This window comes from Natator depressus, chromosome 2, assembly GCF_965152275.1.
Source record: "Natator depressus isolate rNatDep1 chromosome 2, rNatDep2.hap1, whole genome shotgun sequence".
In the NCBI taxonomy this organism is placed as follows: domain Eukaryota; kingdom Metazoa; phylum Chordata; order Testudines; family Cheloniidae; genus Natator; species Natator depressus.
In genome coordinates, this window is record NC_134235.1 from 81,033,379 (window position 1) to 81,047,116 (window position 13,738).

At 39.8% G+C, this 13,738-nt stretch overlaps 1 protein-coding gene across 3 annotated transcripts in view; it reads left to right on the top strand.

Annotated features, from left to right (window-relative positions):
- The window catches only part of ROCK1 (Rho associated coiled-coil containing protein kinase 1), a 180,651-nt gene extending 167,152 nt beyond the window's left edge, over positions 1-13,499 (top strand). For 2 of the 3 annotated variants that reach the window (XM_074944515.1, XM_074944517.1), the window contains 2 exons: positions 10,615-10,671; positions 11,970-13,499. In XM_074944515.1, coding sequence (XP_074800616.1) covers positions 10,615-10,671; positions 11,970-11,973 — 61 coding nt within the window. In that variant the 3' untranslated portion in view covers positions 11,974-13,499. The remainder of the gene's footprint in view (positions 1-10,614; positions 10,672-11,969) is intronic. The other variant, XM_074944516.1, reaches the window with a different exon arrangement.
- Positions 13,500-13,738: the final 239 nt, after the last annotated feature.

Here is a 13,738-nt window from a genome sequence, read left to right on the forward strand (position 1 = left end):
ACCCCCTGCACTTGAGTTCAGAGCCTTTTGGCCAGCATATCTGTACAGTGTACATGCACCCTGCAGCTCCTCATGTTCCTCAGTGAGGGCATAAGAGGTGGAGAACACCATCTGCCATCAGTTTCTCTCAGTCACCTCTTGGTATCGAGACAGAGCAATTGTTGTCCATCCCTCTGTATTCCAGTTTAGTAGTGTATTCATATTTATAGTTAGTTATAGCTAGTATACTTTTTTAAATTAAAGAGAGTGTTTCTGAGGTGGCCACCTCAGGATCTCCAAGGTTTAACTACTGCCCCTCTTCTGAGGGAGCTATGCCCACCAATAATGAGCATGTTAAAGGCCTCTACTGTCTCAGGGAATCACACATTCCTGGAAAATATAAAAATTGCAAATTATTCACATCCCAGGCCTGTAAGAACGGGGAGGCAATATTTCAGATTTTTCTGTTCTAGATCCATACAGCTGACATCAAATCCAGGCTGACCAACCCCCCAGTACACTCTCCTCTGAAAAGTGCATGTGCGGGCTTCTTACCCCACAGATGGTCATTCTTCATGACCTGTAAGTCGATAAAAATGGAAAAGAGGCCCGCTAAAGAAAAAAAATCAGAGCACAGGAAACTCTAATGGCAGATCCTCCTCTAAGAGTTGGGCAAAGAGGAGCTCTCCTCCCCTGCACAATGTATCTGAAGTTTCATGGCTCCACATGGCAACTGTAGAAGCTCGATGAGTCTCAATCCTGGAGAATCTCTCAGGTCGGCACTGCCAAGATCCCCACGAACAAGGGATGGCACCAATCTTTGATTTACTACCTTAAAAAGCTAAAGTACACCACATTTGTAATATGACTGTAAATTTAAATTGTACTGCTTTGGCGGACAATTAGTTGAACCCAGGATACAAGGCTTGTATCCAGTTCCTTAGCTTATTTTCTAGCAAAGTTAATCACAGATGTTGGTATTGGCAAATGTGGATTTTTTTAAAATTGACAGTAGTATATATATTCTTTATGAACACCTTAATTAGAAAGAACCTTCTTTAAAGACACCATACATACATAATTCCCATGCTTGCAACTCAAGCCCCTGCAAAAGAGAGCTCTTTGTGACTTCCCTAGCTCATAGATTCTTTACCTATTGAGGCAGTCACCGTTAGCACAAACTCTTCCCCATGCACAGTTCCAATTGATCAGCTCACTCCAGAACCTTCTTAGTCAGCTCCTTTCTGAATGCAGTCAGTAATTGAGCTCTTCATGTAAGCTGCATGCCACTGCTACTCCAGCTCTTTTTTAGAACATTCTTTATTTTAGACACTCCACTGGATCCTTCATTGTTCTTGCTCTTTTTCATTCTAATTAATTACTTTTAGTTGGTGCTGAGCCTTTGGACTCAGATTTGAATAGCAGCTTCCTTGGAAACCATGGTTGTTTCCAAGATAACTTACATCTGGGGTTTGAGGCTGCTACTTCATTTTTCTGTCTGTCAAAGCTTAAAGCAATTGTCTTCTACAAAGTCTTAATTTGCCTGTGCCACGTTAGAACAGTAGCTTTATCTTTGACACATCTGTCTGTCAGGAATGAGGACATCTCCTTCGCTCAATTAATTTGTTAGTATGGGTAGTGTGTTGATCATGTTTCTCCTTATATGTTGCTCTCTTTCAGGGGTTTATCTGTGAAGACTACTTCCATCATTCCCTCACCACATAGCACTTGAGGTGTACCTGGCAATGTTTTCTGGGTGGCATATGCCTGTTCCAGGGACCTTCTGTCACCAGATTCCTAAAGTCTATAAAACTATCCCTAGCCGGAGTTAAGAAATTTCATCCACTTAAGGGTCAAGGATTGCTTTGGGGGTTAGATGCGTTATGTATTTGACCACTCTATTATAGATTTATAGATATTAAGGTCAGAAGGGACCATTATGATCGTCTAGTCTGACCTCCTGCACAATGCAGGGCACAGAATCTCACCCACCCACTCCTGCAATAAACCTCTCACCTATGTCTGTCCCTCAAATCATGGTTTAAAGACTTCAAGGTGCAGAGAATCCTCCAGCAAGTGACCTGTGCCCCATGCTACAGAGGAAGGTGAAAAACCCCCAGGGCCTCTTCCAATCTGCCCTGGAGGAAAATTCCTTCCCGACCCCAAATATGGCAGTAAGCTGAACCCTGAGCATGTGGGTAAGATTCACCAGCCAGATACCCAGGAAAGAATTCTCTGTAGTAACTCAGATCCCACCCCATTAACATCCCATCACAGGCCATTGGGCCTATTTACCATGAATAGTTAAAGATCAATTAATTGCCAAAATCATTTTATCCCATCATACCATCTCCTCCATAAACTTATTGAGTGTAATCTTGAAGCCAGATAGGTCTTTTGCCCCCACTGCTTCCCTTGGAAGGCTATTCCAGAACTACACTCCTCTGATGGTTAGAAACCTTTGTCTAATTTCAAGTCTAAACTTCCCGATGGCCAGTTTATATCCATTTGTTCTTGTGTCCACATTGGTACTGAGCTTAAATAATTCCTCTCCCTCTCCGGTATTTATCCCTCTGATATATTTATAGAGAACAATCATATCTCCCCATAACCTTCTTTTAGTTAGGGTAAACAAGCCAAGCTCCTTGAGTCTCCTTTCATAAGACAGGTTTTTCATTCCTCAGATCATCCTAGTAGCCCTTCGCTATACCTGTTCCAGTTTGAATTCATCCTTCTTAAACATGGGAGACCAGAACTGCACACAGTATTCCAGATGAGGTCTCACCAGTGCCTTGTATAACGGTACTAACACCTCCTTATCTCTACCGGAAATACCTTGCCTGATGCATCCCAAGACCGCATTAACTTTTTTCACGGCCATATCGCATTGGCGGCTCATAGTCATCCTGTGGTCAACCATACTCCAAGATCCTTCTCCTCCTCCGTTACTTCTAATTGATGCGTCCCCAGCTTATAACTAAAATTCTTGTTGTTAATCCCTAAATGCAGGACCTCACACATCTCACTATTAAATTTCATCCTATTACTATTACTCCAGTTTACAAGGTCATCCAGATCCTTCTGTATGATATCCTGATCCTTCTCTCAATTGGCAATACCTCCCAGCTTTGTATCGTCCGCAAACTTTATTAGCACACTCCCACTTTTTGTGCTGAGGTCAGCAATAAAAAGATTGGTCCCAAAACTGATCCCTGAGGAACTCCACTGGTAACCTCCCTCCAGCCTGACAGTTCACCTTTCAGTATGACCCGCTGTAGTCTCCCTTTTAACCAATTCCTTATCCACCTTTCAATTTTCATATTGATCCCCGTCTTTTCCAATTATTTAACTAATAATTCCCCATGTGGCACCATATCAATCGCCTTACTGAAATCTAGGTAAATTAGATCCACTGCGTTTCCTTTGTCTAAAAAAATCTGTTACTTTCTCAAAGAAGGAGATCAGGTTGGTTTGGCATGATCTAGCTTTTGTAAAACCATGTTGTATTTTGTCCCATTTACCACTGACCTCAATGTCCTTAACTACTTTCTCCTTCAAAATTTTTTCCAAGACCTTGCGTACTACAGGTGTCAAACTAACAGGCCTAGGATCGCTTTTTTTTCCTTTCTTAAAAATAGGAACTATGTTTGCAATTCTCCAGTCATACGGTACAACCCCTGAGTTTACAGATTCATTAAAAATGCTTGCTAATGGGCTTGCAATTTCATGTGCCAATTCCTTTAATATTTTTGGGTGAAGATTATCTGGGCCCCCCGATTTAGTCCCATTAAGCTGTTCGAATTTCGCTTCTACCTCAGATATGGTAATATCTACCTCCATATCCTCGTTCCCATTTGTCATGCTACCATTATCCTTATTAAAGACTGAGGCAAAGTATTTGTTTAGATATTGGGTCATGCCTAGATTATCCTTAACCTCTACTCCATCCTCAGTGTTTAGCGGTCCCACTTCTTCTTTCTTTGTTTTCTTCTTATTTATATGGCTATAGAACCTTTTACCATTGGTTTTAATTCCCTTTGCAAGGTCCAACTCTACTTGACTTTTAGCCTGTCTCACTTTATCCCTACATGTTCTGACCTCAATAAGGTAGCTTTCTTTGCTGATCCCTCCCATCTTCCACTCCCTGTATGCTTTCTGCTTTTCCTTAATTACCTCTTTGAGATGCTTGCTCATCCAGCTTGGTCTACAACTCCTGCCTATGAGTTTTTTCCCCTTTCTTGGGATACAGGCTTCCGATAGCTTCTGCAGCTTTGACTTAAAGTAATCCCGGCCTCCTCCGCCTTTAGATCCATAAATTCTTCAATCCAATCCACTTCCCTAACTAATTTCCTTAATTTTTGAAAGTCAGTCCTTTTGAAATCAAAAACCCTAGTTGCGGATTTATTATTATTTATCCTTCCGTTCAGTTTGAACTGAATTAGCTCATGATCACTTGAACCGAGGTTGTCCCATACAACCATTTCTTCTATGAGGTCCTCACTACTCACCAAAACCAAATCTGAAATGGCATCCCCTCTAGTCGGTTCAGCAACTACTTGCTGAAGGAATCTATCAGCTATCGCATCTAGGAAAATCTGAGCCCTATTATTATTACTAGCACTTGTCCTCCAGTCTATATCTGGGAAGTTAAATTCTCCCATGATCACGCAGTTTCCATTAGTATTTACTTCATTAAAAACATTAAAGAGGGCTCTATCAATATCCAAATCAGATCTCGGCTGTCTATAGTACACCCCAAGCACTATCACAGGGGAGGCTCTAGTAGTTTTCTTCCCCAGTGTGATTTTTGCTCAGACTGACTCTGTCTTATCTATTCCATCCCTTCTTATTTCTTTACATTCTACCTCATCATTGATATATAATGCTACTCCACCACCTTTACCTTTATTTCTGTCTTTCCTAAACAGCACATACCCTTCAATAGCTGTAGTCCAGTCATGACTACTATTCCACCATGTTTCTGTTATCCCTATATGTTGCTCTCTTTCAGGGGTTTATCTGTGAAGACTACTTCCATCATTCCCTCACCACATAGCACTTGGGGTGTACCTGGCAATATTTTCTGGGTGGCATATGCCTGGTCCAGGGGCTTTCTGTCACCAGATTCCTAAAGTCTATAAAACTATCCCTAGCCAGAGTTAAGGAATTTCGTCCACTTAAGGGTCAAGGATTGCTTTGGGGGTTAGATGCGTTATGTATTTGACCACTCTATTAGGATGTTAAGGTGGAAGAGCACTTGAGCCCAGAAACAGAGGGGCAGAAGGTTGCCTTATAGTAAATGTGCACTAGGACCACTGCTTTGATGCCAAACAGTAGAGGTGCACCAGAACACCCGTGCCTCAATGTATCTGAGACACTCTGGTAATTGGAACTTCTACCTTGGCACATCATCATAAAGCAGAAGAGGCATCAATGCCTTGGCCTAAATATATTAGCACCAGGGAAAAGAGGAACTCTGGTGAGTAACTACCTCTGCCTAGACTCAGCAACAGCATGTAGTGGAAGTAATCTTAAGTATACCACCTCTGCCTCAAAACCCCAGCAACAGGCAGGAGGGGCACATTGATGTATCTACCTCAACACATTGGCACCACACAGAAGAGGCACTCCAGTGCTTTGTCATCTCTACCTCAACGCTGGTGCCATACAAGAGAGGCATCGTGGTTCACTGGTTTCAGATGAAGAAGTGCATCTGCCTCAGAATAATCACACTGATGTGATGAAGCAGTTTGGTGCATCTGCCTCCACCTCCTTGCACAACTACTTTGATACACTAGTGCTTTGACCTCTCTGTGTTGGCACCATGAATCTGATGTGCCTTGCTGCCAAGGGGACATGGAGTTGCATATGTGCACCGCTATCACAGAGATTGTGTGTCTCATTGAATCAGAGCTGTAGAGATGAGATATTCCAGAGTTGTAGCACTATAGCCATAGCATCTTGAAATTAGGTGACCTAGTGCCTAGCCATTGGCATTCAAGCACGATGAAAGGGAGGTGCTGCAGTGCTGGGCATCACTGCAAGAAGGGTTTGATGCCCCTCTTATCTCTAGATGCCAAGTTTCTGTCCAGGTTCTCCTGGTACTCAGGGAAGGGAAGTTGTTTTGTTGCATCGGCAATAACTTGGGTCCTTTAGTGTTCTGATGTGGGGTGACACTTCGGAGCATTTATACTTAGTTCTCACTTTTCCTTTGCCCCTGAGGTACAAACTGTTCATAAGGCAGAGTGTTATGATGATGCTTGCCAGATCAATTTTGATTCTGCATCATGTTTCTGTTAGCTCACAATCCAGAACATTGAACTTTTCCACCATTCAACATTAAGAACTGCTCAGAACCTGGGCATAACACCCGTGGGGAGAGGCTTGAATAATCCCACTGACAATACCTTCTCTAATGGCCTGTGTTGGAACATGAACTAAGCAGCTCAGCACATTAGTGTGTGGCTTAGGATCTGTTGTTGGACTTCACCAGCTAGGTTATTCATAGATTATAAGGTCAGAAGGGGCCAAGTATTGCATTAACCATTTTGGCCACAGCATTGCATGTTCAGCTGATTATCCACCATGACTCCAAGTCTTTTTTTTTTTTTTTTTTTTTCCTCACCGTCACTGCTTCCCAAAATAGTGTCTCTCGTCTTGTAAGCATGGCCTGTGTTCTGTGTTCCGAGATATATGACCTTACATTTATCCATATTGAAATGCACGTTATTTGCTTGCACCCAGTTTACCAAGCAATCCAGATTATGCTGTATGTTTCCTTCAAGGACATGGATTAAAAAAAAAAAATTGTTAGATATCATAGAGCCAACAACCAGTCACTGCAGGACCCCACTAGAAACACACGCACTCAGTGACTCCCATTCACATTTTGAGACCTATCGGATAATTTTTAATCTATTTAATGTGTCGTGTTGATTTCATATCATTCTAGTTTCTTAATCAAAATGTTGTATGATACCAAGTCAAATGCCTTACACAAGTCTTAAGTATATTACATCAACTCTGTTACCTTTATCAATAAAATATGTAATCTCATCTAAAAAAGATATCAAATTAGATTGACAGGATTTAATTTCCATAAACTAGTGTTGATTGGCATTAATTGCCCACCTTTAATTCTTTATTGAATCCCTTGTCACCTGTTCTGTTTTGCTCAAGACTGATGTCAGGCTGGGACAGCCTATAATTACCCATGTCATACCATTTGCCCTTTTAAAATATTAGCACAATTTTAGTTTTCTTCCAGATCTCTGGAACTTCCCCAGTGTTCCAAGACTTGTTGAAAATCAAGATTAATGGTAGAGACAGCTTCTCTTAAAACGCTTTTGAATGCAAGTTATCTGGACCGCTGATTTTAAAATATTAAGCTTTCATAGCTGCTATTTGACTTCTCTTTAGTTGGAATGGAAAGTATTTTATCATTATCCTCATATGATATGAATGGATCATCTGGCTTTTTCCCAAATACAGAACAGAAATGTTTATTGAAAACTTCTGCATTTTCTTCACTGTTGACAATTCTACCATCTAGTAATGGACCAATACCATTGTTAAACATTTCCCCCCACAATATACTTTAAAAACCCTTATTGTTCTTAACTCACTGGCCACAGATTTCTGCTTGTGTCCTCCTCCTCCTGCCATTGCAGTGGCTGTGAGCTTTAGTGCAACATTCCTGGAATTAGTGCAGCTCATGTTGAAAGTCATTTCCCCAGATGAGATAGTCTTGAGGATCACTGTTGAATATGTTAACATATACAAGTATAATTCACTGATGTTCTTGTCAGTCTAGGATTTGACCACCTGAACAAAGACGTTTAGTTCGCTTTGTGTCTCTCAGATTGCTTTGCTCTGCTTTTCTGACAGCAGCTGAGCTGTCCCAGAAGGAACTACTTTGGGGAGTGAACGCCACAGGCACTCTCACCTACAGGAGGAGCTCAAGAATTCTTTCCAAGCTGGACATCAGCAGTTCCATATAGCCAGCTAAGATGGCTGTGTTCTTTCTACACTCCAAATTTTAGGGCAGTTTTACTCTAGATACTGTTGGTTTTTGTTTTTGTTTTTTTGTTTTTTAAACACTCCTGGTTTAAATTTCTTCCTAGTGCAAGCTGCCTTACCTTTTCCCGTGTTCTGATTCATTGATGATGTGGGATCCATATTGGATTTGCCTTGGAGCAAACACACCTGCCAGGTCATGGGGCATAGACATTTATCTAAAGTGCCAGCCTACTGAGCTTCCATTTAAAGATGACACAGCAGTGGGATTTCTCCATCCCTACTGATATACAAGTTGTGAAGCAAGGGCTCTGTGGAGCAGGTGTTTCCCCACTAAGTGTAGCAATATCATCCAGCTCCTACTTTGTCAAGGCAGAAGTGCTCTGTTAAACCTCAGCTTACTTAGCAGTACCTTTCTACTTGTTTATTATGAAACATTCCTTGACATCCTTCTCTTATAGTAGGAATCCTATCTATATGGCATATTTTCAAGAATGGAAATAATTGTACTGTAATCATGGCCTGCTCATAAGTTCCTGGTGTGCTGTGGTTCACCACTATCATGCCAGGTGTACCACTCCTATGTAAGCACTTGATCTTAGCCACCTCTGCCCAGGGAGCTGAGCCACTTCTTCTGCAGCCTCTCTGGCTAGCTCCAATTTTGCAACAGTGATTGTTCCTTCCAGTACTTAAGGTTTCTTCTTTCAAAGAGCTATCCCCGTCTCCCTTTCATATATGTAGGTCACAAACTGGCCTTGGTACAATGAACCCTGCATTTGTTCCTTAAAATGTGGGAATGCCTAGTGGCAAAATGTTAGAGGGCATAGCCAAAATCACTGTCTGATTCCCCTTTTCTTATCTCCAGTTATTGAAGTCTGCTTGCTTATACTTTGAATCTGTGGTTTGGTCCAGAGACTACTACATGTAGGTCATCCTTAGCAAATGCTTATCCCCATTGCCTGTCAGATGCCAGCCCTTGAAACACCTTATTGACTTTGTGTTGGAATAGCAGATCCAGAAAATCCAGCTTGGTGGCCTCATTCCATCTATTTATTCTTGCAGTCCACTCAAAATGGTTGATCTGATTGGCCAGACCTCTGCCATCTCTGTTGTACGCTCCAAGCATGAATATGAGCTGTGGTGGTTCTACACCTCAATTATCGTGTCTGTTTTTCTTCTCAGGTATAGCAAAGACTTCAGTTGTCAGGGTTACTCACATCCAGTGCCAAGTAGCTGTCTGACACCTTCCTCACTCCTAACTTCTGCCTGCCAAATTAACCATTTGAGCTCTCCATCATACCACTGGGAATGTAATGGAATCCCACCTGTATCACTTGGATAATCATTGCTCCTTCATGAGGTCTGGAGAGCTGCCCTACACTCAGTAGTGTTCAAAGTGCATGCCTCAACAAGCCCTAGATGCTTCAACTATTAAGGCTGTGGCACTTGGTGGGTCCTAAATTGCACTGCAACTGCTGAAACAACTACCCTTTTCCCAGTACAACCCAGACACCCTGCCTTTGACCCAATCTAACAAAAGTCCTGATCCAAAAGTCCTGATCCAGTGGAAAGACTCCCATTGACTTCAATAGGTTTGGATTAGGCCTTAAGTGTCCTTCCATCTGACACAGAACATTCACTTCTGGTGACCTCTAATTCTCCTCATCAAAAAAAAAAACCCACTGCTGATTTAAGATTGGTCAGCTGATTCTTAACATTACTTTGTAATTCTGCTTCTTTTAAGATATCTTCACACAGGATTCTTAATTTCCTACTCACTTGACCTTAGAATTTGGGGATTCTATTTTAAATTGGTGTGTTGCTTTCAAAGCTTTTGTACGTCCATCTTTGAAATGATCTTCATATAGTGAATGCTGGAGAAGTCACATTTGTAGTTGTAGACTTTGTAAGGGAGCTTTTGCATTACCTAAACATAAGGAAAGGTACCGCTAAAAAGGAAGGAGCATTGTTCGATATCTCTCTGAAACATATCCCAGATTTCTTCTAAAGGATGAATTAAGGAAAAAGGGGAATAATTTGACATACTGCATGTATGTATCTTATAACAAAATGTATTGTTGATCATTTGAAATATACAAAACAAAAATAACCATCTTCTATCTCTATTTCTGGTTCTACTTAGTTCAAGGCTCACTTAAGACAAGAGCTTCATTTTTTGCCATAGTGTCACATTAGATCAAACAGTTCTGCTACTCAGCTCTATTATAGTTGTCAGCCCCCTTGTTGGATTCTCTTGTGTTGGAAGAACAGTCAGATTCTTCACTCAGATCATGCATCCTTGAATCTAGCTACTAGGCTTCTGAGTTTTTCATTTCAAGATCTGAACTTTGCCTAGGCATTCTTACAGATTATTTAGGGAAGACAGAAACTTTCCATTCAAACTCTTCAATAATAATGGAAAGAAATTTTCTGAGAAGTGGAAGACCAGCTCACTGAATCCTTTTCGCTCTCTTTTAATAGCGATTTTGGCTTGTGTCTTGTTTTTTAACCAGCACAGGCATACGGTTCACTTTTTTTTAGATGCTCATATAGAGTGTATACACAGCACTCAGTGCATCTGAAATTTTTCTTGAAATGTTCATTTCTACATTTCAATAGGTCAAAAGATTGTGGATCTATGGGGGAAAGTACCCTTTCAGAAAACTCCAGTTACTGGTGAGTAACCTTCCTTTTTAGTCCCATTGACACCTTTGTCTCATGTAACAATCATAAAAAATCTGGTAAAGAGTCATCGTGTTCCAGCACTGAACCAGGAATTTTATTAGGAAAAAAGGAAAACAGAATTGTCCCTCAAGCTAATTTTCTAAAGTATCTGTTTTTCTCTCTTTCTACTTCATTGTAGATCTTTTGCCCAAACCTTCTTTTGCATCTCTACTACGGTTGTAAAGAAATAGATGCATGCTCTCACAATTTAGGATCTGAATTTTACTAATACAATATGTGCCAGGATGATGGGAGTTAAACCTTTAATGGCAATATATTCTTCTCAGACTTACTCTGAATATTTTGGTGGAGGTGTACTTAATATCAGCAAAGAAATCTGCCCTGAGCAATCTCATTTCATTGTGTCTCAGGATAAATACAGATATACTTTATTTGAAGAACATAACTTACAGCATACTTTGCATTTTAACGGTCACATACTGTAAGGATTGAGTCACTCGATTACAGACTAAAAGTGGCAATTCTTCAACAAAAAAACTTCAAAAACAGACTCCAACGAGAGACTGCTGAATTGGAATTAATTTGCAAACTGGATACAATTAACTTAGGCTTGAATAAAGACTGGGAGTGGATGCGTCATTACACAAAGTAAAACTATTTCCCCATGTTTATTCCCCCCCCCGCAACCGCCCTGCGGTTCCTCAGACGCTCTTGTCAACTGCTGGAAATGGCCCACCTTGATTATCACTACAAAAGGTTTTTTTCCACCTGCTCTCCTGCTGGTAATAGCTCACCTTAAGTGATCACTCTCGTTACAGTGTGTATGGTAACACCCATTGTTTCATGTTCTCTGTGTATATAAATCTCCCCACTGTATTTTCCACTGAATGCATCCGATGAAGTGAGCTGTAGCTCACAAAAGCTTATGCTCAAATAAATTTGTTAGTCTCTAAGGTACCACAAGTCCTTCTTTTCTTTTTGCAGATACAGACTAACACGGCTGCTACTCTCAAACGTGTCATTGTTCTCATATAAAATGATACTGTGAATGAATTTTCATTGAATAGATCAGGAAATATATTTACTTTGAATTTTATGTGAGCTTTGTGTTATTTAAATTTACAGTTATGCAAGTGTGCCTTTAGTGTTATGCTAACTGTTATAAATTGGAAAAAAAGTTATAAAACGTTGCTATGTAGAACACGTTTTTTCATTTAAACTTTTGGTTAACATGAACTAAGAGTGTCCCTATGATTTCTTCATTAATTGCAATATTTTTTTTCTTCCAGCTAACCACATGTACAATACTTTATGGAATCTCATGGGATGCAGTCTGAGAAACTGGGCTTCTTTAACCACACAGAGCAGTGTAGACAGGCTGTTGTTCCTTTCAACACAACTATCACAGGCTTCAGGGTTAAGATTGCTGTTACTCTCTCCTCCTTGCTTTGGCACAAAAAGCACACTGAGGGTGTTTTATTGCGGGTTTGCCTAAAGGTAGATTAGATTAATTATTACTATGTAATGCAAGTTAAAGCAAATAACGCTTAGCTAGGTGTATGAAAAAGGTGCTGCCTTTTTGGATTTATAAGAAAATGCCTGTCAATCATGATGAAATGCAATCAACTTTCCTCATATCAATGAGAGAAAAGGACTGTTTTCCCTTTGGAGAGGATATTTATATCAAAATCAGTACACAAACCTGAGCAGAGAAGGAAGATATCTCAAAATGAGAAGAACTGAAATTTCTTTGAAGACTCTGAGTTGTGCTCTTGAACACTGCAGAACTAGCTTAAAAATGAAGCCGTATACTCACTTGAACTTCAGTGCCTTCACTGCAGAGCTCTTAACAGCGTTAATGCTAATCACCCATAATAGAGTGGATCAAAGTGTTAAATACTTTTCATTATGCTTTACAAATACTGATTCAGAAAGTGTGTAAAGGGATGGGGACAACAAGCATTTAATCTATGCATTTTTGCCAAGCCATACTGAATTATTTTACTATTAGAGGCATTAGAAACTAACTACAAAAGAACCAAGTCTGGAAGCATATTTCGGGGGTACATGATTTCTGTAATTGTATAACATATTGCCTTACCGTTTTAAGTGATAACGTACATTAAGTTAATAGACATTTAAGAAATGTATGCACTGTTTGAAATATAAATTATTCTTAGAACACTTTTAATGGGTGTTGCATTGCCCTTTTAGTGCCTTATTTTGAGATAATTGTATTATTGCCATGTCAATAAGCGTAGAAATCTCAAAAACCTGTTCTGCATCAGTAGTTTTTACTGAACTTTAATTGGTTTAAAGTATTGTAGATGCTAGATGCATTTCCTAAATTGAATACAATCTTTGAATGAAAACTCCTGTTACAAAGAAAGAATTCTTATTCATAAGACAAGAGATTTCCAGAAAATGCAAAAAGCGTGTAACAGAGAAACAACAACAAACAATACACCCATGAAACTTTTAAAACTCCAGATATTTCAGGAATTAAAGTATAAATGTTGTTAAACTCTTGCTTTGTAGCAGGGATACATTCATGGTATGGACAGTATGGTTTTATTTTTATTTTTTTTAACCAAATACCTCCTCAGTAATTTATAATGGCTTTGCAGTTGTGTATTAAATAAGAAGCACTGGAAAACTGATTCGTCCTCAGGACGATTTGCATGTTTCAAGTGGTATTGAAAGCCGCACTGATGGATATGTAATAATAAACATATCTGTTATTAATATGGTAATGACTCTGTGCTCATTCAATGAGAAATAAAAGTAATTTATGGAAGGACCCTTTTGAAAATGACTGGTATGGTGTTTTTGCCTGACTAAAGTGCACATTTCTTTGAGCGCCTAAAAAATTTGCTATGAAGTATGACGAGTATGTCAAAACATGATTTCAGTTTCTCTTAAGTTTAAAAATGGTTGCATCTGTTTAATTTGATGCAAGAAGTTGGTACAGTGTATATTTGTAACAGTGTTTATGGGACTGAAGACTTTATTGGTTTGCTACATGAACAAGTAAATACCATAGTAAAACATACTTGAT